This window comes from Rosa chinensis, chromosome 1 (assembly GCF_002994745.2).
Source record: "Rosa chinensis cultivar Old Blush chromosome 1, RchiOBHm-V2, whole genome shotgun sequence".
Classification (NCBI taxonomy): domain Eukaryota; kingdom Viridiplantae; phylum Streptophyta; class Magnoliopsida; order Rosales; family Rosaceae; genus Rosa; species Rosa chinensis.
Window position 1 is genome coordinate 7428946 of NC_037088.1, and position 27851 is coordinate 7456796.

General features: G+C 38.5%; 3 protein-coding genes across 6 annotated transcripts; all 3 read right to left on the reverse strand.

The window, feature by feature from the left end:
- Nucleotides 1–725: 725 nt before the first annotated feature.
- Nucleotides 726–25922, reverse strand: LOC112199446 (tetratricopeptide repeat protein 27 homolog). The gene is given in 21 exon segments (XM_040518727.1): nucleotides 726–987; nucleotides 1415–1648; nucleotides 17517–17583; nucleotides 17699–17761; nucleotides 19882–19973; nucleotides 20155–20224; nucleotides 20407–20435; nucleotides 20437–20466; nucleotides 20552–20636; nucleotides 20895–20972; nucleotides 21079–21177; nucleotides 21306–21397; nucleotides 21974–22030; nucleotides 22032–22067; nucleotides 22757–22815; nucleotides 23287–23611; nucleotides 23694–23775; nucleotides 23949–24280; nucleotides 25349–25478; nucleotides 25565–25821; nucleotides 25902–25922. Coding segments are annotated over 21 exon segments (2262 nt in total). The 3' UTR covers nucleotides 726–963.
- Nucleotides 1935–7868, reverse strand: LOC112199418 (tetratricopeptide repeat protein 27 homolog). 4 transcript variants are annotated; one of them, XM_040513053.1, is made up of 14 exons: nucleotides 7771–7868; nucleotides 6815–7136; nucleotides 6552–6632; nucleotides 6150–6301; nucleotides 5622–5680; nucleotides 4836–4925; nucleotides 4168–4259; nucleotides 3940–4038; nucleotides 3755–3865; nucleotides 3425–3509; nucleotides 3281–3339; nucleotides 3044–3113; nucleotides 2767–2858; nucleotides 1935–2081 (listed from the first exon to the last, which is right to left on the reverse strand). In XM_040513053.1, exons 2-14 carry the CDS (start codon nucleotides 6850–6852, stop codon nucleotides 1988–1990), a joined length of 1122 nt encoding a protein of 373 aa, XP_040368987.1. In that variant the 5' UTR covers nucleotides 6853–7136; nucleotides 7771–7868; the 3' UTR covers nucleotides 1935–1987. The 4 variants fall into 4 exon arrangements, with proteins under 4 accessions (XP_040368987.1, XP_040368984.1, XP_040368985.1 ...); XM_040513050.1 differs by having other exon boundaries at nucleotides 6150–6474; XM_040513051.1 differs by having other exon boundaries at nucleotides 6150–6479.
- On the reverse strand, nucleotides 10487–11787 carry LOC112199427 (PI-PLC X domain-containing protein At5g67130). Its single transcript, XM_024340451.2, has 4 exons — nucleotides 11434–11787; nucleotides 11048–11351; nucleotides 10720–10943; nucleotides 10487–10621 (listed from the first exon to the last, which is right to left on the reverse strand). Exons 1-4 carry the CDS (start codon nucleotides 11785–11787, stop codon nucleotides 10517–10519), a joined length of 987 nt encoding a protein of 328 aa, XP_024196219.2. The 3' UTR covers nucleotides 10487–10516.
- Nucleotides 25923–27851: the final 1929 nt, after the last annotated feature.

Consider the following 27851-nt stretch of genomic DNA (forward strand, 5'->3'; position numbering starts at 1 on the left):
CTTAATATATGTTTTTACATGAACCAAGTAATATTTCTTTACAACAGAAATAAATAGATTAAATGATACATGAAGATGAACTTTGTATCAAGATCAAGCAAAACGCCACCATATTCTGAAAATAGTGACAATCTTCTGTTCAGGCACTACTCTAATCAACTGCAAAAGGATCAAAAAAGTAGAAAAGAATAAATCACAATATTGAATCACATTCATCTGTTATGATTAATAAGGGAATCCATTTCAGGTACACTGTACAGCAGAATTAGAATAAGTGAACAGCACCTTGAAATCAAACCAGAACGAGAAGGGAAGACAAAGATTCTTGAGCTTTCCATTCCTAACAGCTTTCCAAAACGTGTACTAGTAGTTGTTGCCCCTATAATCTGTCAAGAAAAAAAAAACAGTTAATGGATAATGCATACAGATCCTGACAAACAAAAAAAATTGACTACCCGGCCATCAAGTAAAGGTAAAAGACATGAAAAATGCACTCCATAGGAGGTGCCAGATGTGATTAATTGCAGAAAAATTAGGAACAATTGCTTGCTTCAAAAGGTTCAGACAATAAAGAGCCAGCTTTGTGTAATGAATTACATACGTACGGGCAGCATATTGTAGACTGCATACACTTCATGGAAAGGAAAAATATCTTTCAGGTTTCTTTCAAGGTTTGGATAGATAGAAATGGGAACAAGTATGCACACCAACTATTGAAAAGATACTTCAGGACATCAAATTTTAGGTCTATGCAAATGCATTAGCCATCTTTTTAAAAGCAAGCAGCTGAAAAGATTGTCATAATGAGATTGGAGCACTTCATCATCCGTCAATTGTTTCCCAACATTATCATTAATCTCAAATCCTTCATAAAACTGCAGCAAGTCAACAAGTTGGGTAAAGAGCTTCCCCTTTTCATGTATGTATAAAGCACTCAAGTGGCATTTTGGAACAACAGCAACATCAGCAACAACTGGCCTCAAGCACCTGCAACAACAGCAATGTTTATGTAGAAACAAAGGAAAAATAAATATGACACAAATTCTGAAAGGTCCAGCTGTTATAACAAAAGATATGAAAAGGCGAGCAGATCTTGAGATGAAATCTCATTTATTGAAACCTCCTACTTGAATCTTCATGTTGGACCCTTTAGTCATGCAGAGAATCCATATATCAGGGGATCAATCAAAATATAAAATAGTAATTGCCGACATCCTCACAACTAAGCTTTTAAAGTAGTTGTAAACCAAAAAATAAAATTATAAATGAACAGAAGCAGCAGTGTACTAAGGGTGGGAAATGATAAATTAGTGCAACCGTCTCAACTACTAGATACCAAATAGTTTGCGCCGTTTTTAGTAGAAAAGTATACACATATTTGAGTTAGGGAAGCACAAGTAGAAGTGAAATGCACCTGTTGTAGAACTTTTCCAAGAAACTCTACTAAGTGCTCAGCTTCCCGAGATTTTCCCACATCAGATTCTGCATTTGTGGTCCCACTGACGGGAAAGTTATCTCCATCATCAGTCATTGCTGAATTAGTAGGTGAAGCCATGCTTTCCACCTCTGTCATAATTCTTTCCAACAACTCAGCATCAATTCTCTTATTATTAGTAAGATCCAACACCTTACGCGTAGCTTCTAGAGCCTATAAGAAATAACCGACAATAAAAAAGCTTAGAAATAATGAAAGAATAACATGGACTGCCTAGGATGATCTTGAGCATCTTCAGCAGTGAACAGCATCTAGACATTATGGACCTTATACATGAAGATTTGCCTGATTACTTTCTGACTACAACTTTTTCATATTTATTTGAAACTTTTGCAGTATATACAGTGTCCTTTGCGATCCAGAAAAGCTAAGACTTGTGCACACCACCAGGCATACAATAGTTAACTATCACTTTTTCATATTTCTTTTATCTTTTTAATTTTTTTTTTCCTCTGCAGTTCATACAGTGTCCTATGCGATCATCCAGAAAAGCTAAGACTTTTTCATATTTATTTGAAACTTTTGCAGTATATACAGTGTCCTAAATGCAATAAAAGCTTCTTTACTCTTCCCTTTTATCATATGCCTGCACAATTGGTACAGCAAGAGTTAAAAAAAAAAAAAATTGAAATGAGCGGCCGGAAATAACTATAGTGTATCATCCTGTATAATCAGATAATAAACAGAATCAAAATGACATGCAACCCATTCTTCTTAATCACTTACAAATTACAATGCATGGACTACCAGAATAACCTAACTCCAGTTCTATTATTTCTTTTTATATAATTAAATAGTAAACATGCTTATCACAAAGTGGTGGTTAACTCCTTAACAAAGAGGTCTTTCTGGGTTCAAATCCCTTAAAGATTTTTTTTTTTTTTTTATTGGCTCGAACTCTTGACCTCTTATATATGAGACCAAAGCCTTACCACCCCACCAAATCCCTTAAAGTTTAAAATTTTAACAAGTAAAAATGTGAGTCTAGTGGACAGTGGTAGACCCAAATTTATCAAATATATTCTGAAAAGGAAAAAATAAAAATAAAGCGAGATAATCTCCCTGCTAAAAAAATACAACAAAAAGTTCCACCAATACTTTCTATTTCTAGACATAGCTGGTGGCCCCATTAAGTATCAAACGTCTAATTTCACATAAAGAATGTATGTAAAAGCATATAAATATTGTTAAAATATTAACAATAACCAGACCAAATAAAAAATAATGTGTAAAATGGACGAGCAAGACAGCACAAGGGGAAGACCACATACAAACAAGCAATATTATTCCATGCCTCCCCATTTTCAGGATCGAGCTGAACAGCCCGAGTGAAGCCATCTAGTGCCTTCTCAATATCCCCATCCTGTAATATTGCGTAGCCAGTCAGCAAAAAGTTCAAAACTTGCAAGATAAGACAAATGTAAAGAGGCGCATGATGCAATATCCCTCTACCATTGCGATACATGATAGCATATACACATATATAATAAAAAATAATAATAATAACTGAACCTAATAATATAACATTTGATGGATCAGATAAGTTACATTTAATGCAGCAGCCCCTAGGGCAAACCAGCCATCAGGATACAGAGAATTCAAGGCCATTGCAGACTGCCTGAATATGACATACAGAATATCATCGTCCATCAATATCGTTAATGAGTTATAAAGTTTCATTTTTAAAAGAAAAAAGAAAACGAGAACAAGACTTTTAAAACAAGAGTTGTGAAAATTCCTATCTAGGAAGTACGGAGGATGAGGAAGGCTTCAAAGATAAAATACCACAGAAGTTTAGATGTTCTATATTCCCCCCTGTTGTATGCACTGCGTGCAAGAGACCGCTATCACGTAGAACAGGCAATATTAAGAAAACTATATAGAAGTGAAGTGAGAAAGATTCAGGAGGAAATAGTAGGATGGGATCACCTTAGCCCGAGCCGACTTATCGTTTGAAACTTCTAGGGCTTTTTTAAAGCAGGCATCATCATTAGTAACGTCACCCAATGAACACCTACAAAACTTTTTCAAGTAAGCAATATGGTTTGCTCTAAATTCTTTCATGCACATATTATAGATTTGTAGGTGAATGAGCCTAGAAAAGAGATTTATACGCAGTGATGCGTCAATAGACACAAGAATGGTGGATGTAAATAAAATAGCAACCCATACTAAATTAGAGGTTAAAGAAAATCAAAAATTTTTCAAGCACAAATAATTCTTTTGCGTAAAAAAGTTGAAAGGAAGCCCAATACCTACCATAACCTGGGGTCATTAGGTGTTTCAGAAAGCCATGTCTTGATCAGTTCAACAGCTGCTGCTTTTTTCTCCAATAGGCTGTTTTTAATATGATATCTCACATGACTCAATCTAAAAGGGAAGCATGAAAATAAAAAAAATAATACATAAAAGAGAAATTGAGCTTTCAACATGTTGCTTCATACCTATAGCAGAATATCAGATTATCCCATAATTCCAAGTCCTCAAAAATTTTGATTGCCTCTCCTATCAGACCACAGCGGACACAAAGTTCATCGTATTCCCTAAAATGGAATGAGAAAAAATAACAACAAGCACTGTCAATAAGAAACAACAAAAGAATAAAAAAAACACTTGTAGAGCAAAACAAACCCACTATAAAAATCAAAAGTCAACAAAAGATGAAGATGTACTTCCGCAAGGCTGAAACTGTAGGGATATAAATCCCACAGCAGAAAGGAATCCTGTCTGCCACTCCTGGAGAGGGCTCCTTGATACCCTGAACCTGAAATTACGGTTTATTCTGCGTTTCTACTATAAAATAAACTTCCAACAACTAACTGAGAATTTTGAACCACTAGAGCTGGAACAATATCACCCCAAGCACTGATAGTTCAAAGTCATATGCATTAAGAGAAGCAGATATCAGAAGATTGTTCGATCCATCAAACAACTTAAAAGTACATTTCTTTAAATAGTACTTAATTTCTGTGTGTTTTATGTATATGAATACAGTGCTTAGCTAACTGCACAGCTGGTGATTATGATTTAGCATATATAAGCCATACTAAAAATAATGTAAATCAAGTAGGTGAGTCTGAATAATTCAGGAAATATAGATTCAAGTTTGCCTGACATTTGCCAATAAGAAAGAGCTTTTAAGTACTTAAGAGAGCTTGCCTCAAACCCTGTGTTGTTGCCTTCTAACATTTCTAAGCTACTAATTAAAATGGGATTCTTAGACTTAAATAATTCACCCAAGCTGGATGTATTTAGAAAACAAGAAAGATGAGCACTGAATGAAAAGCAGAAAATATCCATGATACAGCTTCATATCTTCAATAAAGATGCCAGATCATACCAATGTTTCCATCATCATCAATGCACGTTCCTTTGTGTGACTACGTGTCGACTCCCACCGAATACGTAGGACATCACAGCATCGTCGTATCTGATGAAGAGAAAAAAATTATGTGAATTAAAATTGATAAAAATTTAACAACAGCAATAAACCAATTAAGGATAAGTTCTAGGCACACAACTTGCAGTTCATGATTAAAGATATCACGAAGCAACCATATTTCAGCATGAGTCATTAAACATACGCATACATAGGGTAGATGCTCATTTCAGATTATCCATGTTTCCGTGCCTAGTACTTCTAAAACACTACAACTTACATGATCTAAACTCCATCGTGAGTAAGCGACTAAATCTATGTCCAACAAATCAGAGTGGAACTTAAAGTCACTTTGTCAGAAACTCTGTTTGGCAACCAATGCTACCACTCAATGCATTATGTTTTAGCAAGATACAGCTTAGCAGACACTCCAAATAGTCTTTTCATACCTACTATAACTAGTTATTTCAAGTTTAAAACCTTAGCTATACTTATTGATCTGAGAATGATAAAACATATCGGAACTAACTTAAATGCATGAACAGTTCATAAAAGAACATAGATACATTTTTGTAACAGCTCCATTGTCCTACCCACCACAAAAGTTCCTTCCTATCCAGATTCAAACTTTCATAATATGAACCAACATTTATTACCGTCATCGGAAAGAATCTAAAATTGACAAAATATAGGGAAATTTAAATATTATATGTACATTAAAATATATTCAAGGAAATCAATACTTACAATAAAATATGATGATAGTTGAGAATCAATTGCCTCGATGTGTGGAGCCATTTCCCATCCTGAAAAATAAAAATTTGGGTTGTTGAATAATCAAAAGTAGAAACTAAAATATATTAGTATGAAAATTAATGCGCCCGAAGAACAAAATAATAAAATTATTTTAAATGATAGTTAAGTTCAATCTAGAATGTTATACCAATGTGGCCAACATATTATTTTGATAACTTTACCAGGTATACAACACATTTCTAGAGAAAGGATCCTCAAGAATATGAAGCCGAATAAGTTATACAAATTCACTTATATTCCTAGATACAAGGTCACCCTCTCAATGGTAGATGTCTGTGGTTTCTTGCACCACCAAAAGCTAAACTTTGCATTTAAGTAAATTTGTATTTCTGTCAAAGATAGAATCTAGAGCAAAATGCCCCATTCAGAAACTTGATGACAAATCAATACAACTACTGTAGTGAACTCTTCTGCTCACACGCACTCATACAAATGCAAAAATATATCAAAATATCTTACTCTGCATGTCATCATGTCGCGTGCTCTTCTCAATTAGAAGGCATTTAGCCAGGATCACTGCCTGATGGATTGCACTCAAAGGGTCAGCAGCAGTACCACCAACTTGAATCCCGTCTGATATAACTCCAGAATCACTCTCATTCTCTACCAATCTTGAAGTCAATAATATATCAGAAGCCTCATGGGACTCAGATGGATGCTTAGATATATCATTTCTGCCGATAGAATCGTATCTATGAGGGCCAGGGCTTTCAGAGGAACAGAGAGCCCCACTCTTTGATGATGTTGTGTTTGATAAAAGTACCATTTGTGCCTTTGGTTTGAACTTTACTAAAGAAATGTCCAAAGGTAAGAAATGAATCTGAATGAATAATAAAAAGTTTTACACACATTCAACATTACCTGATGTATAGTACGGAAGCCAAGAACCCCTGTAACTGAAAGCTTAACACCAGCGCTGCTTCAGCTGATTCAAAATGCAACCTGATAGCAGACAGTTAACCCCAGCAAAAATCTAAAGAAGGGATCATAAAAGTATTGAGAAAAACCTAATCAGCCTCTCATTTTTTATCAGATGGCTTTGTTTTTACAGTAGATTACGAGATAGTAGAATGACATGAACCAAAATGCCAACAAGAAATCCCCATGACAACTCAGTGGCTCACCTGCAGGAATCAACACGTGCATAGATGTGTTCCATCATTCCAGCTTCCAGATGAATCACTGGGACAAGTGTCAATCCCTCGCCATTACGCAAATCCTTACCCCAATAACTTGTTACTTTCTCCAACTTGTCAAAGTTTCTCTTGTGAAGACATGCAAAAGGTCAAACAAAGATGAAGACCTCTCATCGAGAATGCGCTGATGGCGAAGGGTGACCCTAGTGAGCCACCATGAAAGGCTCCTAATTCCATATGTACAAGACAAACTTCCTTCAAATAACAAATCTTTCATCTTCATGACCAATATCTTTGCATAAATTATATACTGCAAAACAGAATAAAGGTTCAAATATTAAATAAGCGCCGGTGTGATTATACAAAAATGACCAAAAAAACATTCAGTGAACAATACTTGTCACTACGCCTAACAATATACAAACAAGATGTTTACTTTGAGAAGAGATTTAAAACACACACACACACACACACACACAAAGAAAAAAAAAAAAGGGATCCCAGTAAACAGCCAAAGAACCAAAACATACAGCAAGTGCCATCACTCCCAATTCTCATCTACATCTACATAAGGTGGAGTAGGAAAGCCATCATTTTTGCAAACCAATGAGGCCCAATTTTCACATTCTATCCTTATTTTGGCTTGCTTGGCAAGCCAATCCGAACAGCTGAAAATGCTGCTGATTAGCATTAATCCCTTTGATAAGAGGGTAGCTTTCACAAATAGTGACATGATACAAAGTCTCCGAGTCAGTATCCACCACTATGTTCTGTAAATCCTTTGAGACAACCCCTCAAAAGCAGCAAATGCCTTGAATTGCACAGTAGTAATAACTGTCATTCTATCAACCACCAAACAACTAGAATCTAGGGCATAGGAATTATCTCATTCTGAATTCCAGATACCAGAAACTCAAAACTGCAGAAGAAACTGTATAAATTACCGCAACGGGATTGGGTAAGTATGTTCACACACTCGCAATTAACGTTCCAGATGGTCCACAGAGTAAAAGCTAACCAACACTGAATCCACCTACAACACCTAATCAGAAACCAACTCATTAAACACTTATCCCAACCCCAACTATCAAATGTAGTGATTTGAGCCTAGTTTACTCTATAATTCATAGGCAGAACAAACGAAACCCCCATTTTATGAGGGAAAATAAAATAGCACATGCTCCGATGTTTCAGGGTAGTCCTTACAAATAAGAGAAGTTACCCCTTGCCTTTTCTAATAGCTTACACACGATAGGTACACCGTTAAAGCAACATCACCATAAGTGAGAAGTATGCTGGGATTGAATAACAACTATTTGTTTCAAAGCAAGGGAATAACGCTACCCCTGATCATCGCAACCACCAAATAAAGCTTCTCAGTTTCCCAATATGGTAAAGGAATCACATTTTCTAAAATATAGTTACCTAATAGCAAAATTTTGTGCCTATATAAGCAAAATCAGAGCAAAGCATAAACAAATTGACGAAATATGAAAAGGCAAAATCGAAAAAAGAGAGAATACCTGAATATTATGGACCTTTCCAAGCAAGTCAGAGGCAGCAGCCATAAGCTGATTCCGCGCCCAATTGTCCCACTCATCACATAAGGGCACTTCCAGTGGCAACGAACACCTTGGCAGCCCCTCCAGAGGTCTAGGGTTTCAAAATTCCCAATTGAAACTGAAAATTGGAAATTGAAAAAAGAAAAAAAAAAAATTTCAAAGCAGCACTCGGACTCGAAGGCAGCTACGGCAATGGAGAATACGAAGACGCTTTGCTTTTCCTCCTCCGCGTCGTACAGCAGTGCTTCAATTGCAAACATCTTTTCTGGTTAGGAATATCTCCCGCCCTCACTATCTGTTTCTAGTTTGTGCTTTGCGCTTACTCCAACTTTGATTTTACTGGACTTGTTCCATTTTTACCATAAATTTCATTTAATTGAAATCTTCTGCGACCTTTGGGTATAATTTTTTTTTTTTTTTCAAGGGTCATATTAACGCAAAGCACTAAAAATGGGACAAAGTTATCTCAGTAACAGATTTTTATTTCCATTTATCCAATTTATAATAAAATAACAATTATGTCCTTCATATAATTAAGAAATTGCATCAATGCCACTATTTCCTCTCTCTCTCGTCTCACTTGACGCGGCCAGTTTCTCTTTCTCTCTCACCGATCTCCACCCACTGCTTCCCAGATAGTCCAGCATCATAGCTCCACCTCCACGCTGATGCTCGAGAACTCTGTATCTATGAGGAGATTCGGCGCTCGACCTCAAGTGCTTGACCCGGCTCTCTGGCACTCGACTCAGGCCGATGGCAGAGGAGAATGATAAACCAGGTGCCCAAAGAAAGAAACCAAATCAATTTCTTTCTTTCTTCCTTTTTTTTTTTTTTTTTGGTAAAATGGGGGCAGAAGGCCTAGAATAAAAGAAAAATGAAAAAAAAAGAAGAAAAGAGTTATATTGGGATAATAGAGGTCTATTAAAGGTCTATTGCAAATTTTCAGCCAATTTGATGATCGTTAAAGTATCGAACTTGATTAAATCAATGAACGAATCAAATATGTGTTTATAATGGTAAATTGTAGTTTTGGATGCCATAACGATCATCAATTTGACTGAAATTTTGCAAAAATGATCTATACATTAAAACCTAAAAACTGAACGGTTAAGATGTGAATTTATGATCGAAAAGTGGTCAAAATATGGAAATCCGTTCCTTAGCTAAGGAATGGACCTCCGTTTTTGAGAAGCCCTTATATATACATTATACGCTACCACCAAATACCTTAATGTTGTGCAACCTGCATTCCATAAAACCCACCACATATAGTAGTACAAGGCTCATCATTTTCTAAATTCTATCCATTAAGAAAAAAAAGTTTGTTCATCATTTGAAGCAACACAACCAAGATATATACCTTGTGTTTTTGTTTTGGAGTATTTGTTTCCACATTAAATATTTTTCTCAATATTCTGGAAGGTTTTCCCTCCAACAGACATTTCTTTATTTATTTAAGGGATCTTGAGTCTTCCAAGTTTGTTCATTTTGGAATAATGTAGGTATCCTTCCTAAACTTTAGAGCTGTTATTCTCTAAAGTCTAAACACTAATGTGTATATCATGTTTTTCAGAGCTTCAGGCCACGCATCTTCCAAGCCTGCTAAACATAATTGAGCCCGACCCGTATAACCGCATGTTAGGACCTATTTTGTTAGATGCCACAAATCCGTTGCACTCTAGTTGGTTAGGATACTCGGCTCTCACCCGAAAGACCCGGGTTCAAGTCCCGGCAATGAAAATTTTTATTTTATACCCATGTTTATGCAGTGCAACCACCTTCGATTTATTTGTTTTCAACCACCTTTCAGAATAGAGATAGTATTTTGTCCACCATCAATAAGCGACAGTGTTTGCTTTAAGAAACTCACTCAACTAAATTTTGTAAAAACCTTATAACCATTTTGAAGATATCTGATTAACTGATTTGATTGTCTATAAAGACTACATATATCTCGTGATAAGCTTATTGATAAATTACAATGCTCCATTCTATACCTTGCAGGGTGTTGTTGATCTTGGCTGCAAACAAACAAGAACAACAATTATCAAAGTTGTTATCTTCATAAACATACTTTTGCTCACCAAAAAATTAGGCCAGATGATGAAATGGAATATATGATGAAGAATCATATTTCATAGCTTACCACACATGCATGGACATCGTTACATCCACATATGAGTTCTCCATTGAGAGTGTCTGTAGCTTGAAATGATCCCCCTCCTCCACTCCTCTGCATCACAAAACCAACAGAAATGTAATTAATTCCAATTACATTGTCAATTTTCCGGTGGTTAATTACTCAACCAAGAGAAGAAGTATGTGCATTACCTTGTAAAAATCAACCGCAACAAAATTTGCCCATCGATTTCCAGCAGCACCATAGCAAGTGTTAAGCATGCTAACCAAATCCTCATAATTGAATTGACATGAGAGCTGCTTAATGGGAACTGACCTAAAATAGTTAACCAACACCAATGATTTAGTCTTGTCATTTTGAGGCGACGATTCAGCTCTGTTTGAACAGCTTCCCGCTTTCATTCCATCATTTCCATCTGCAAAATTGTGTGCTCTCCAATAATTAAGAGACAAAAATAACACAGCATTTCTAAAACAACGAAAAAAAAATCCTATGTTGCTTAATTTAGTTGGTTCTTACACTGGTTTTCAACCATGTAGTTCCACTGGTATGCAATCCCTTCGGATTGTTCCTTCTCTTGTTTTGAATTGAATACAAGTAGCCTTTGGTTCCTAGTGACCATATCGCTAACAAGCGGCCAATCCTGACCACTTTTGGGCATGTTTGATACCGGAAACCAGTATTTCATCAATCCAGCAGCTTTGAAAACATTTGTCAATCCGTTTGGAGCTTCAACATAGTCCTCTAATATCAATGTCACAATTTCTCCTGGGTTTGCTGATAAAAATGCTTGGATTTCATTCAAAGTATCTATAGTTGGCTCCTGCAATTTTAAGGTAATAGGTAACACATTTTGGCAACATCTGTAATGAAAAGAAGTGAAATAGGGAAGTTGGTTTGCTTACAAATGCAGTGTAGTCATGGCACTTTCCTTTGAAGGAATGGCACAACCAGACATCTCCTTGAAAATCATAGGTATCAAGCATTAGGGCTCTAACTCCATTGTTAAGTTGTTGAGTGACAGTGTCTTCTTGATTCGTGAAGGTAACACGAGGGACTCTGGTATGAGATGGCTCTCCTTCGATAGCAAAAGCATTGTGGGTTGTCAAAAATGCATATTTGTTGAATGGTAGGGAATTATTCTGTAGAACCACAAATAGGCAAATCTTACTTAAATCGCATTTGAGATTAGCAATGCTACTAGAAAAAAGGTACCAAGTTTGTGTAGCAAATGATGAGGTGGCATTCCATGTCTTCATATCTCACAAATCAATTTCAACAACGAAGTTAGATCGTATACACTATCATAACATTTGACAAACAAATTCGTATCTCTATTTGATAAATACATCATATAAAAGCACAAGTTTAACTCAAACATCACCCTGTGATGAAACAAAACAAGTGACTGCAAAATCCACAGTTTTTATTTTAAAGTTTAAGGACTATATAAACAAAACAAAAAAAAGTCAGAAAGTCAGAAACTCTTCAATCAGGGTGGCCTAACAAAGATGCTTGTATGTGATTATGAATATTTGTATTTATAGCATTGAATTCTGTTGGTAACAGTAGAGCAGATCTTAGCTATATAATTGTACAATTGTAGACATACAGATAAAGGAAAATCAATTTCAACATGGTCTAGGATCCTTACCTGTGTCTCATCTTCTTCTCACATCGTGTTCTTTACTCTTGTCCTCCTGCATCTCTCCTTTATCTTGTGTCTGTTCTTTACTATTTTCCAACAGCCATATTTTGCCAGCAGCAATACTGTTTCCAGCCAAATTCCAGCAGCAATACTTTTCCAGCAGCAATACTGTTTCTAGCCATATTCCAGCAGCAATACTTTTCCAGCGGCAGGAATCCTCTGTACGTGATGAAGCACCACCACAACCTACCTGGGTTATTCCCTTCTCCTACTTGGGCTTCCTCTTCTTCTCCATGCCCACAAGGTTTTTCCAGCCCAAGTACTGCTCCCCCTTTCGCTGGAGTCCACTATGCTGCTGATCCTAATTGGTACCCGGACACCGGTGCCACTCATCACATGACAGCTATGTCTGTCAACAATCCACAACCATATGGTGGGCCTCATAATGTATATATGGGTAATGGGGACTCAATGCCCGTTTCCCATACTAGTAACCTCCCCTTGTCTTTAGGTTCTTCCAATTTTTCTTTCCAAAATGTCTTTCGCATTCCGTCAATTCGTAAAAATCTTCTCTCTGTGGCTCGTATCACCAAGGATAATCTTGTTTTCTTCCTATTTGCTCCAGATTTCTATCAAATCTATTGTTTACGTACTGGTCGTTTGTTATTTCAGGGCCCATGCAAAGATGGTCTCTATCCACTTAGCCTGTCTTCCGTGTCCACGGTCCCCCATGCCCTCTCCTCTGTTCACTCGTCTCTTTGGCACAATCGCTTAGTTCATCCCTCCTCTTCCCGTTTTAGCTCGTTTAGGATCTACTCTTGGCTCCACCATTTCTTTTCATTCTTTTTGTCATACTTGCGCACTTACCAAGTCCCATCAACTACCTTTTCCTTCCAACCATATTTCCGCCTCTTCTCTATTTTCTATCATTCATAGTGATGTATGGATGTCTCCTACCTTGTCTGTCACTGGCTTCAAATATTATGTTCTTTTCACAGATGAATACTCTCGTTATACATGGCTTTATCCTATGCGCCGGAAAAATGAGGTCCTTACTCACTTTCAAAAATTGGTTGCTATGATTCGCACTATTTTCCACAGTTCTGTACAATACCTTCAAAGTGATAATGGTACAGAATATGTCAACAATGCCTTCTCCCAGTTTTGTGACTCTTTGGGCATCCAACAACGATTTTCTTGTCCATACACTCCACAACAAAATGGGCTTGCTGAAAGAAAACATAGACATATTGCCACTATGGCTCGCACTCTACTTCTCACTTCGGGTGCTCCTCAAACTCTTTAGGCTGAGGCTGTTCTCACCTCTGTATATCTCATTAACCTTCTTCCCACTTCTACTCTCAATTGGGATACTCCTCACACACGTCTCTATGGTCATCCTCCTTATTCATCCCTTCGTGTTTTTGGTTGCTCATGTTTTCCTTACCTAGGTACAAATGTTCCCAACAAATTGTCTAGTCGTAGTGTCGAGTGTGTCTTCCTTGGTTATAGTCCCCAACACAAAGGTTATCGTTGTCTCGATCCAAACATCGGTCGTGTCTATATCTCGTGTCATGTTTTATTTAACGAAACCAATTTTCCCTACAAAAATTTGCAGGCACACACTAATTCAGCTTCAGATCACTTCGAGTTCACTCTTCTCTCCAATCGAGTTAACATTGCACCTCCGCAGGCCATCCTGCCGAGCTCCGTGTCATCTGGCCCAAGCCCACCTGATCACCAAATTGAGCAATCTGCCCTTCCTTTTCGCGCAGACCAACCCAATGACCTAAGTCCAAGTCTGCAGCACAATGACCCAAGTTCACACTCTGGTGAAAATCCACCCTTGGCGTCTCTCGAATCAGACAGGCACTCCATCAATCTCGTGCTTCCGCTTCCTTCATCGCCAGCCCAACTGCCCTCATCGCCGCCCACTGGTCGTGCTCCTCCAGTCTTGACTTATCGCCGCCGTCACCGACCGGTGGCTGCACTCGAGCCGCCTGCTCAGTCCACCCTCGATCAGCAACCGAACGATGATGCTCCTCCGGTCATCACCGATTAGGCCTGGCAACGTGCGGGTATAGTGCGGGTATGGTGCGGGTTCTTAACGGGTCGGGTTTTTAACGGGCCGACCCGGTAAGAACCAGTTAACTTAACGGGTTTCGCGGGCCAAACCCGGCGGGTTTGCGGGTTTTCCGTTGGAACCCGTTAAAACCCGTAAACATTTTTTTTAATTTTTTTTTTTAACTTTTTATCAAAGCAATTAAAACCAATTAAGACTTATATATATCCCCCTCATTTGCCATTTTCTCTATATGAACTTTTTTTGTTTTCTATTTTGAAATTTTTTATTTTCGATCTTTTTAGATTTTTTTTTCCTTTCATTTTTTGACAAAAAATAATTCACAAATCAAAATTATGCGACCATCCAACGGTCGGACCCTCACAGATCACCAAGAGGATTATCTTTACCGATTTATACGATGATCCAACGGTCGGATCACCTAGAGGATCATCTTTACCGATTTATACGATGATCCAACGGTCAGATCCTCACAGATCGCCCTTAGGTTAATCCTCTCAAAATTATACGACGATCCAACGGTCAGATCCTCACGGATCACCTAGATGATCATCTTTACCGATTTATACGATGATCCAACGGTTAGATCCTCACAGATGGCCCTTAGGTTCATCCTCTCAAAATTATACGACGATCCAACGGTCAGATCCTCACGGATAGCCCTTAGATTCATCCTCTCAAAATTGTACGAAGATCTAACGGTTGGATCGTCCCAGATCGCCCTTAGAATCATCCTCACAAAATTATATGACGATCCAACGGTCGGATCCTCATGGATCGCCTTTTGAATCATCTTTGCACAATTATACGAAGATCCAACGGTTGGATCGTCCCAGATCGCCTTTAGAAACATCCTCACAAAATTATACGACGATCCAACGGTCGAATCCTCACGGATCTCCTTTTGAATCGTCTTTTCACAATTTTACGAAGATCCAACTGTCGGATCCTCATAGGGAATAAGAAAAATTATAAAAATGCCTTGGTTGAAAAAAAAAAAAAAAAAAAATGGAACCCGTCTGGGTAATGGGAAATGAGTTTTTAGGAAGGATTTTTAGTTAACGGGTTCCAACGGGTTCCAATGGGTTTAGCCCGCAAAACCCGTTAATTTGCGGGTTTTTTGAGTGCGGGCTTTTTTAGCTCGGATTAATAAATGGGCGGGTTTGTGCGGTTTTTAGCGTGCGGGTATAGTGCGGGTTTGCGGGTTACGAGTTTAAATGCCAGGCCTATCACCGATTCTCCTATCGTTGCAGAACCTCCGATCGCCTCTGACCCTCCATCACCGGTCGTTGTACCTCCCCCTCCTCTACCAATTCCGGCACCAGCTCCTCCACCGATCCCGACGGAGGAGGCGCCGCCCCCAACACACCCCATGCGGACTCAGCTCCGAGATGGAATCATCCAGCCCAGAATTCGCACGGATGGCATTGTAAAGTATCCCATTCCAAAAGCTCTTTTATCTATTATTAATTCCATGGAACCCACTTGTTATACTCAGGCTTCCAAAGATGTGAATTGGAGAGCTGCCATGACCGAGGAGATTAATGCTTTGTTGAAAAACCATACTTGGTCCCTTGTTCCTCCCTCTCCATCTTAGCATATTGTGGGTTGCAAATGGGTGTTCCGCATTAAGCGGAACCCGGATGGCTCAGTTGAGCGTTACAAGGCCCGCCTTGTTGCCAAAGGATTCCATCAACAACACGGGATCGACTATGGTGAAACCTATAGTCCTGTTATCAAGCCCCCTACCATTCGAACCGTTCTCTGTGTTGCTGTGTCTAGGGGTTGGCCTCTCCGTCAGTTGGATGTCAAAAATGCATTCCTCCATGGCTATCTTCAGGAAGACGTTTACATGACTCAGCCTCCTGGCTTCGTTGATTCCTCTCGGCCCTCCTATGTCTGTAAGCTTCACAAGGCACTTTATGGCCTCAAACAAGCACCCTGTGCCTGGTTTCAACGCATGAGCTCTTTTCTGCTTTCTGTTGGCTTTCGACATAGTAAAGCTGACTCATTTTTATTCATCTATCAACATGGACTGCATACAATTTTCTTTTTACTCTATGTTGATGACATTGTCATTACGGGCAGCAGTGATCAGCTTCTTCAAAGTTTTATTGATGCCTTGGGCCGTGGATTTGACATTAAGGATCTTGGTCCCCTTCACTATTTCCTTGGTTTACAGGTCAAGCCTCATTCCAACAGCCTTCACATCAATCAACTCAAGTATGCTCATGATATTTTAAAGAAGCATGATCTATTACTCGGTCAACCAGTGAGCACCCCAATGTTGGCAAAAGCTGTCCTCACCACACATGATGGTGATCTTCTTGACAATCCAACTGCCTTTCGTGAGATGGTTGGCTCCTTGCAGTACCTAACCATTACACACCCTGACATCGCCTTTGCGGTCAATTCTGTGTCACAATTCATGAGTCAACCTCGTGCTCCACATCTCATTGCAGCCAAACGTATTCTCCGCTATGTCAAAGGCACACTAGGCCATGGTCTCCATTTTAGTCCTCAACGCCAACCTGCCCACCTTTCTGCTTACTGCTTACTTTGATGCCGATTGGGCCGGCTGCCCAGAATCTCGCCGTTCCACTTCCGGCTATCTCATTTACCTTGGCAATACCCTTGTCTCTTGGTGTTCCAAAAAGCAACCTACCATTGCTCGCTCCAGTGCCTAATCTGAATATCGATCCCTTGCTCATTCCAGTGCCGAGACAACTTGGTTAGGCTTTTTACTATATGAACTTGGTGTCCATATTCAGTACCCCATTCGGCTTTACTGTGATAACCTAAGTGCCACGTACATGGCTTCTAATCCGGTCTTTCACGCCCGCACCAAGCACATCGAGTTAGATTATCACTTTGTTCGTGAAAAGGTAGCACTTGGGAGTCATCAGGTTCATTTTGTCCCTTCCATCGATCAACCAGCTGATCTTCTTACTAAACCACTTCACAAGCAGCGGCATAATCTCCTGTGTACCAAACTTGTGCGTCCTGAGCCGCCCAGTTTGAAGGGGGGTGTTAGAGCAAATCACTCTCCTACATTGATTTCCTCCCTCTCCACAATCAAAACTGATTGTGTAACCTCTCCACAATCAAAACTGATTGTGTAACTGTAGATTAGTTTTGAATATTTGTATTTATAGCATTGAATTCTGCTGGTAACAGTAGAGCAGATCTTAGCTATATAATTGTACAATTGTAGACATACAGATAAAGGAAAATCAATTTCAACAGAAAGCACTTGCCTGAGCAACATTGCCAACATCTAAAGCAACATGGCTGTAGTTCTCCCACAGTTGATAGCTGTTTCGTCTGTCGCCAGGCATAGAAAGTGTCAATAAATAAAATGAAGTAATGATTTTTTTTTTTAGGGGGGGGGGGGGAGAGGGAAGTGATTGACAGTTTTATTAATGGAGAAGGAACGAACTTGAACTTCAGTGCTTCTCTAAATGCAATGAAAGCTTCTTTTCTCTTCCCTTTTATCATATGCCTGCATAATTGGTACAGCGAGAGTTATAAAATTGTTGAAATGAGCTGCTAGAATATAAACTATTAACTACAGTGTATCATCATGTATAATCAGATAATAAACACAATCAAAATGACATGGAACCCATTCTTCTTAATCACTTATAATGCATAGACTACACAGAACAACCTAACTCCAGTTCTATTATTACTTTTAAATAATGGGGAAATGATCATTTACCAAATTTCAGCTTAAAAATTGCCCACTTGCTTCACCAAGAGTTTAAAAACCTCATTTACCTAAAACACTCTAAGAGATTATTTCCCCTTTACCCAATTAATTCTTTTTTATTTCTTTTTATTTATTTTTGGGATTTTTTTGCCCTCTCCTTCTTTCTCACTTAGAGGGAGAAATCATCCTCCACCTTGCCGGACTTCGGTGACCAGCGGCGGACCGCCGACTCCGGTGACCGGACTCCGGTGACTAGTGGTCGGCCTCGGACTCCGGTGACCGGAATCCGGTGACCGGAGACAGGAATCCGGCGACCGGAGAATACCCAGTAACCATATTATTGCCCCCCAGTAATCATATTATTGCCCCCCTAAAAAACATATTATTGCCTCCCAAATATCATATTATTGCCTCCAATAATCGTGTTATTGTCGTCCAGTGAATTGTATGAACTCCCAAAACCAAAATGAATACACTACAGGCACAATTGATCAATTTATAATCATATTATTGGCTCCCAATAATCATATTAGTGCCTCCCAATAATCATATTAGTGCCCCTCAATACAAAGTCCAATGTCTCTACTGCCTCCCAATAGACCACCAAAAATGCACAATTTTGTAGGATTCACAGATAATTTGACTTTAATACACAGAAAACAACAGGTAACTTATCAAAACACCACACTATAGTGATCCCTGTCCCTCGTATCATAGTCTACTGGGGGCCAATAATGTGTCTACTGCCCCCCAGTAGACCATCAAACAAACCCCACACAGTTACATTGCAATCTCAGGATACCAAAAAAAAAAAAAAACCAGAATGAAAAAAAAATCCACATCAACGAGAAAATCGTGTTTGATGATATGGACTGTGGTGGCTCCAAAGTAGACGACATCAAAACGGCGTCGGATACCCGCTACGCCTTGGACGCAGCCCATCTAACTTATTTCCAGTCGCTCAAGCAAATTGGCGACGCGCTTTGCAAGTTCGTTGACGAGGACCTAGTCATCGGCGGCGTCGGCGAGTCATATTCGCTACCGGGTTCTCCAGTTCTGACATTGCCCTCCGTCGAAGGAAGCCCGGGAAAGGAAAGCCCCAAGGGAAAAGCTCCTCGTCGTCTTCGATTTCACTCTCGCATAGTCACCGGAATGGTGAGTGTGAGTTGCTCGATGGGGATGTTCCTCGATCGCCGGAAAGAGATGAGAGAGAGAGAGAGAGAGACAGAGACGTGGAGGGGGAGGGGAGAGAGAGAGAGAGAGAGATCGGTCTGCAGAGAGATAGAGGAGAGAGAGTGAAGCTGTAATTTTTTAATAAATTGAAGGATTAAATTGTCATTTAATATTGAATTGGGTAAAGGGGGTTAAAAAACTCTTAGTGAGTTAGTGGAGTAAGTGGGCAATGCCCATGCTGAAATTGGGTAAGTGGTCACGACCCCTTAAATAATTAACTATAGAATTAATTACTCACTTGTAATGCATGGACTACACAGAATAACCCAACTCCAGTTCTATTGTTACTTTTTATATAAATGAACATACTTATTACAAAGTGGGGATTAACTCCTTGACAAAGAAGAGATCTTTCTGGGTTCAAATCCCTTAAAACTTAAGTCTGAAATTTTAACAAGGAAAAATGTGAATCTAATGGACAGTGGACGACATAGTGTATAGACCTAAATTTATCAAATATATTCTGAAAAAAAAATAATAATAAATAAAATAAAGCGAGACACTGTCCCTGCTAAAAGAATACAACAAAAAATTTCAATCAATACTTTCTATTTCTAGCCATAGCTGATCTCCCCATTAATTATCAAACATCAAATTTCAGATAAAGAATGTATGTTATAGCATATAAATATTGTTAAAATGGACGTGCAAGACAGCACAAGGGGAAGAACACATACAAACAGGCGATATTATTCCATGCCTCCCCATTTTCAGGATCTAGCTGAACAGCCCGTGTAAAGCCATCTAGTGCCTTCTCAATATCCCTATCCTGTAATATTGAATAGCCACTCAGCAAAAAGTTCAAAACTTGCAAGATAAGACAAAGGTAAAACGGCGCATGATGCAATATCACTCTTACCATTGTGATACATGATTGTGTGTGTGTGATCAAAAAATTAAAATAATAACTGAACCAAATAATATAACGTTTTATGGATCAAATAAGTTACCTTTAATGCAGCAGCCCCTAGGGCGAACCAGCCATCAGGATACAGAGAATTCAAGGCCATTGCAGACTCCCTGAATATGACATACAGAATATCATCGTCCATTAATATCGTTAATGAGTTATAAAGTTTCACTTTTAAAAGAAAAAAGAAAACGAGAACAAGACTACTAAACAAGAGTTGTGATGATTATCAACCAAACAAAATCATATCTAGGAAGCAGGGAGAATGAGGAAGGCTTCAAAGATAAAATACCACAGAAGTTTTGATGTTCTATATTCCCCCCCTGTTGTATGCACTGCGCGCAAGAGACCGCTGTCACATAGAACAAGTACAATTAGGAAAACTCTATAGAAGTGAACTGAGAAAGATTTATGAGCAAATAGTCGGATGGGATCACCTTAGCCCGAGCCGACCTATCGTTTGAGACTTCTAGGGCTTTTTCAAAGCAGGCATCATCATCAGTAACGTCACCCAACGAACACCTACAAAACTTTTTCAAGTAAACAATATGGTTTGCTCTAAATTCTTTCATTCACATATTATAGATTTGTAGGTGAATGAACCTAGAAAAGAGATACTAAGCAAATCACTATTCATACGTAGTGATGCATCATACACACAATGGTGGATGTAAATAAAATAGCAACCCATACTAAACTGGAGATTAAAGAAAAACTAAACTTATTCAAATACAAATAATTCTTTTGCGTACAAAAGTTGAAAGGAAGCCCAATACATACCATAACCTGGGGTCATTAGGTGTTTCAGAAAGCCGTGTCTTGATCAGTTCAACAGCTGCTGCTTTTTTCTCCAATAGGCTGTTTTTAATATGATGTCTCACATGACTTAATTTGGAAGGGAAGCATGAAAATGAAAAATAATACATAAAAGAGAAATTGAGTTTTTCAATATGTTGCTTCATACCTATAGCAGAATATTAGATTATCCCATAATTCCAAGTCCTCAAAAATTTTGACTGCCTCTCCTATCAGACCACAGCGGACACAAAGTTCACCGTATTCCCTAAAATGGAACGAGAAAAATAACAGCAAGCACCGTAAATAAGAAACAACAAGAGAATAAAAAAAACATTTGTAGAGCAAAACAAACCCACTATAAAAATCAAAAGTCAACAAAAGATGAAGTAATACTTCCGCAAGGCTGAAACTGTAGGGATATAAATCCCATAGCAGAAAGGAATCCTGACTGCCACTCCTGGAGAGGGATCGTTGATGCCCTGAACCTGAAATAACAATTTTTTCTGAGTTTCTACTATAAAATAAACTTCCAACAACTAACTGAGAATTTTGAACCACTTGAGCTGGAACAATATCACCCCAAGCACTGATAGTTCAAAGTCAAATATGCATTAAGAGAAGCAGATATCAGAAGAGTGCTCGATCCATCAAACAACTTAAAGTACATGTCTTTGAATAATACTTAATTTCTGTGTGTTTTATGTATATGAATACAGTGCTTAGCTAACTGCACAGCTGGTAATTATAATTTAGCATGTATAAGCCATACTAAAAAGAATGTAAATCAAGCAAGTGAGTATGAATAATTCAGGAAATATAGATTCAAGTTTGCCTAACATTTGCCAATAAGAAAGAGCATCTTAAGTACTTAGGAGAGCTTGCCTCAAACCCTGTGTTGTTGCCTTCTAACATTTCTAAGCTACTAATTAAAATGGAATTCTAAGACTTAAAAAATTCACCCCAGCTGGATATATTTAGAAAACAAGAAAGTTAAGCACTGAATGAAAAGCAGAAAATATCCTTCATAACTTCACAACTTCAATAAAGATGCCAGATCATACCAATGTTTCCATCATCATCAATGCACGTTCCTTTGTGTGACTACATCTCGACTCCCATGCACCGAATACGTAGGACATCACAGCATCGTAGTATCTGATGAAGAGAAAAAAATTATGTGAATTAAAATTGATATAAATTTAAGAACAGCAATAAACCAGTTAAGGATAAGTTCTAGGCACACACCTTGCAGGTCATGATTAAAGATACCACAAAGCAACCATATTTCAGCATGAGTCATTAAACGTATGCATATCTACATAGGGTATATGCTCATTTTAGATTATCCATGTTCCGTGCCTTGTACTTGTAAAACACTACAACTTACATGAGCTATACTCCATAGTGAGTCAGCGACTAAATCTATGTCCAACAAATCAGAATGGAACTAAAGTCACTTTGTCAGGAACTCAGTTTGTCAACCAATACTACCACTCAATGCATTATGTTTCAGAAAGATACAGCTTAGGAGGCATTCCAAATAGTCTTTTCATACCAACCAAGTTATTTCAAGTTTCAAACCTTAGCTATAATTATTGATCTGAGAATGATAAAACACATCGAAACTAACTTAAATGAACAATTCATAAAAGAATATATATACATTTTTGTAATACCTCCATTGTCTTACCCACCACAAAAGTTCCGTTCTATCCAGATTCAAACTTTTACAATATGAACCAACATTTATTACCGTCATCAGAAAGAATCTAAAAGTGACAAAACATAGGGAAATTTAAATATTATACATACAATAAAATATATTCAAGGAAATCAATACTTACAATAAAATATGATGATAGCTAAGAATCAATTGCCTCGATGTATGGAGCCATTTCCCATCCTGAAAAATAAAAATTTGGGTTGTTTAGTAATCAAAAGTAGGTACTCAAATATATTAGTATGAAAAATTAATGTGCGCGAAGAACAAAATAACAAAATAATTTTAAATGATAGTTAAATTCAATCTAGAATGTTATACCAATGTGGCCAACATATTGTTTTGATAACTTTACCAGGTATACAACACATTTCTAGAGAAAGGATCCTCAAGACTATGAACCTGAATAAGTTTTACAAATTCACTTGTATTCCTAGATACAAGGTCACCTTCTCAATGGTAGATGTCTGTGGTTCCTTGCACCAACAAAAGCTAAAACTTTGCATTTAAGTAGATTTGTATTTCTGTCAAAGGTACAATCTAGAGCTACATGCCCCATTCAGAAACTTGATGACAAATCAATACAACTACTGTAGTGAACTCTTCTGCTCACACCCATTCATACAAATGCAAAAATATATCAAAATAACTTACTCTGCATGTCATCATGTCGCGTGCTCTTCTCAATTAGAAGGCATTTAGCCAGGATCACTGCCTGCTGGATTGCACTCAAAGGGTCAGCAGCAGTACCACCAACTTGAATGCCGTCTGATATAACTCCAGACTCGCTCTCATTCTCTACCAATCTTGGAGTCAATAATATATCAGAAGCCTCATGGGACTCAGATGGATGCTTAGATATATCATTTCTGCCAATAGAATTGTATCTATGAGGGCCAGGGCTTTCAGAGGAACAGAGAGCCCCACTCTTTGATGAAGTTGTGTTTGCTAAAAGTACCATTTGTGCCTTTGGTTCAACCTTTACCAAAGAAATGATGTCCAAAGGTAAGAAGTGAATCTGAGTGTAAATAATAAAAAGATCTCCACACATTCAACATTACCTGATGTATGGTACGGAAGCCAAGAACCCCGGTAACTGAAAGCTTAACACCAGCTGCTGCTTCGGCTGATTCAAAATGCAACCTGATACCAGACAGTTAACCCCAGCCAAAATTAAAGAAGGGATCATAAAAGTATGAGAAAAACCTATTCAGCCTCTCATTATTTATCAGATGGTTTTGTTGTAGATTACAAGATAGTAGAATCATATCAACCAAAATGCCAAAAAGAAATCCCCATGACACTCGGCGGCTCACCTGCATGAATCAACACGTGCATAGATGTATTCCATCATTCCAGCTTCCAGATGAATCACTGAGACGAGTGTCGATCCCTCGCCATTACGCAAATCGTTACCCCAATAACTTGTTACTTTCTCCAACGTGCCAAAATGATTCAAAGTTTCACTTGTAAAGACATGCAAAAGGTTGAACAGAGATGAAGACCGCTCATCGAGAATGCGCTGATGGAGAAAGGTGACCCTAGCGAGCCACCATGAAAGGCTCCTAATTCCATATGCACAAGACAAACTTCCTTCAAATAACAAATCTTTCATCTTCATGACCAATATCTTTGCATAAATTATATACTACAAAACAGAATAACAGTTCACATGTTAAATAAGCACCAGTGTGGTTATACAAAAATGACCAAAACAGCATTCAATGAACAATCCTTGTCACTAAACCTAACAATATCCAAACAAGATGCTTACTCTGAGAAGAGATTTAAAACACACAAAAAAAAAAAAAAAGGATCCCAGTAAACAGCCAAATAACCAAAACCTACAGCAAGCGCCATCACTCCCAATTCTCATCTACATCTACATAAGGTGGAGTAGAAAGGCCATCATTTTTGCAAAACAATGAGGCCCAATTTTCACATTCCATCCTCGTTTTGGGTTGCTTGGCAAGCCAATATGAACAGCTGAATATGCTGCTGATTAGCATTAATCCCTTTGATAAGAGGGTAGCTTTCACAAATAGTGACACAAGCTTTCCCCGAAACAGCACGATACAAAGTCTCCAAGTCAAACCTGCAGAAGAAACTGTAAAAATGACCTTAACGGGTAAGTATGCTCACATACTCCCATCTAACTTTCCAGATGATCCATAGGGTAAAAGCTAACCAACACTGAATCCACCTCCAGCACCTTATCAGAAACCAACTCACTAAACACTTGTCCCAACCAAGTACCAAATGTCGTGATTTGAGCCAAGTTTACTCTATAAAGATAAGTAAACCAAACAAAGGCCCCATTTTCCACGGGCAAAGGAATAGCACATGCTCCTATGTTTCAGGGTAATCCTTACAAAGAAGGGAAAGAAGAGAAGGTACACAGTAGATATAGCACTGGAGGAGCATCACCGTATGTGAGAAGTATGCATGCTTGGATTGAATAACAAGTATTAAGCAAGGGACCACAATGGTACCCTGATCTTCCCAACAAATACCACTTCTCATACTGCCAAATAAAGCTTCTCATGTTCCCAATATGGTAAAGAAATCGCATTTTCTAAAATATAGTTATCTAAGTTATAACACCAAGCTAGTTTTGGAAATGCCGAATTTCGTGCCTATATTAGCAAAAATCAGAGCAAAGCATAAATAAATTGACAAAATGTGAAAAGGCAAAATAAATAAAAAGAGAGAATACCTGAATATTATAGACCTTTCCAAGCAAGTCAGAGCCAGCAGCCATAAGCTGATTCCGCGCGCAATTGTCCCATTCATTGCATAAGGGCACTTCCATTGGCAACGGACACCTTGGCAGCCCCTCCAAAGGTCTAGGGTTTCAAAATTCCCAATTGAAACCGAAAATTAGAAATTGAAAAAGAAAAAAGAAATATAATTTCATTGAACTCGGACTCACCCGGTTAGGTTAGACTGAGTGAAAGCAAGTAAGGCAGCTACGGCAATGCAGAGTATGACGACGACTCTATAGGCCTGGTCCTTCCCATTATCCTCAGCTTCTTCGCATATGAACGACTCCACGCGGCGGAGCAACTCGGAGTAGACTCGGTCGGCGTCGTGGTCGCCGAGTGAGTCGGAATCGGTGAGTTTGAAGACGAGCCGGTTTGCGTCGGCGGAGGTGAAGGCTTCGAGGTATCGGCCGGACTCGATGGAAGGCTATGCAAACTGTGAAAATTCCTGCTTCTGTGTGTGATACTTTGGAACAATTAAACAGGAATTTTCTGTGGGGTGACTACAATGATAGCAGGAAAATTCATCTTGCCAATTGGGATTTAGTTTGTAGACCCAAGATATTTGGAGGTCTAGGAATAAAAAGGATTAGACAAATGAATCAGGCAATGCTTGCTAAGATTGGGTGGAGGATGACTCAAGGTGATGGGGGTTTGTGGAGCAAGGTTCTTCATCAAAAGTACGTAAAAGACACTCCTCTTCTCCATGCTAATTATTCTTGTCCTTCTAGGAGCTCTAGCACTTGGAGAAGTATTCTCCATGGTGTTCAATTGTTGAAGAAAGGGTTAATCTGGCGAATTGGTGATGGGGCTACTGTTAATTTTTGGAATGACAATTGGACATCTGATGGACCTTTGCTTCAAAACATTGCTGATATGACTAATGTCAATCTTGACACCAAAGTTAATGAGTGTTGGAGCGATAGGGAATGGAATTTGAACTTTCTCAAGATGCATTTTAGTGATGATGTTATTAATAGAATTGTTAAAATACCTGTTGGTTCGGAGGGTTGTGGTCCTGATACGATAATTTGGAAGGGTACTAGTAATGGTCACTTCACTGTGAGATCTGCTTATCATATTATTTTGAATGAAGAACACTTTGAGGAGTTCCCTTGGTATTTCCTATGGAAACTTCCTATTCCTCCTAAGTTGAAGACTTTCCTTTGGCTGCTTTGTCATGGTAAGGTTCTCACTAATGTTGAAAGAAGCAAAAGGAGGTTGACCACAAACTGTTACTGCCCTGTGTGTCATGATCAACCTGAGACCCTTTCACCTTCTCCGTGATTGCCCTGTTGCTAAGAGAGTGTGGAGTCAAATCATATGCCTGGACTCTATTTCAAGAGCTATGCAGCTAAACTGGTATGGATGGTTTTTTGCTAATACTCATTGCAATAAACCCTGCTATGGCAATCTGAATTGGTGTACTATCTTTGTGTATACATGTTGGTACTTATGGAAATGGAGGAACAAATTGGTTTTTGACAATGATTTCATTTCCCATTTAATCCGGGCAAGGTGATTATTGATGCAGCTAAAGAATGGATGTTTGCAAATGATACTATTACAAGGAAATCCAAGAAAACTATTATTGGTATGTTTTGGATTAAGCCCCCTACAGACTTTTACAAATTAAATGTTGATGGTGCTAGGCAACAAAATGGTAATATTGCTGCTGGTGGTGTGTTAAGGGATCACACAGGATGGTGGATTTCTGGTTTCACCGCAAATTTAGGTTGTGGTTCTGTTTTGTAGCCTGAAGCGTGGGGCTTATTGATTGGGTTAAAGATGGCTTCTGCCTCCCAATGCCATCATCTTTTGGTTGAGTGTGATTCTGAGGTCCTGGTGAGTTTAATCAATCATGGAGTGGATGAGTTACATCCTCTAAAAACGATCATTGATTGCTGCAATTCTTTGAGAAGACAGTTCTGGAGTTGTGAGATAACACATGTTTATAGGGAAATTAACCAGGTTGCTGATGTGCTTTCCAAGGCTGGTTTGGACACTGACATTGGAGTGATGCCTCCTCCACAAGTGATGCCTTCCTTGATGACTTGTGTGAAAGTCCTATCTGCTTCTGATATGTAGTTTCTTCTTCTTTGTTTCTGGGCTTTTTGGCCCCCAATTATCCAAAAAAAGAAAAAGAAAAAGAGATAACAAAGGACTGGTTACCAAAATTATAACTAAAAACTAAATGCATCAATTCCCTATAAATTTCTGTTTCTTGGCTGTGTTCATCATGTATGGTTTGAGGACCCATTCATTCTGGGCTTCATTCTGATCCACTGTTCCTAATTTTATCTGCAACACAAAGCCAGAGTGTAAAGTTGTAAACAAAGTTATATCAATGAAACTTCCCAAAAGAATATTGATAAAAAGAAATCCCAAATAATGTGACACATAAGCAAAGGAAAGTACATTATTGAACAAAGAAACTGGCAAGCAGTATAGAACTCC

What these genes read in the sequence shown, in the direction of transcription:
- LOC112199427 (XM_024340451.2), bottom strand. Translation starts at nt 11,787, where the DNA reads ATGAAGACATGGAATGCCACCTCATCATTTGCTACACAAACTTGGTAC. An exon ending in GCCATGACTACACTGCATTT is followed by an intron (nt 11,352 to 11,433) that starts GTAAGCAAACCA and finishes TTAAAATTGCAG; the next exon opens with GAGCCAACTATAGATACTTT. An exon ending in TTGCGGTTGATTTTTACAAG is followed by an intron (nt 10,622 to 10,719) that starts GTAATGCACATA and finishes TTTGTGATGCAG; the next exon opens with AGGAGTGGAGGAGGGGGATC.
- LOC112199418 (XM_040513050.1), bottom strand. Translation starts at nt 6,456, where the DNA reads ATGGTACTTTTATCAAACACAACATCATCAAAGAGTGGGGCTCTCTGT. An exon ending in ACAGTTTCAGCCTTGCGGAA is followed by an intron (nt 4,039 to 4,167) that starts GTACATCTTCAT and finishes ATTCCATTTTAG; the next exon opens with GGAATACGATGAACTTTGTG. An exon ending in TAGGGGCTGCTGCATTAAAT is followed by an intron (nt 2,859 to 3,043) that starts GTAACTTATCTG and finishes GCAATATTACAG; the next exon opens with GATGGGGATATTGAGAAGGC.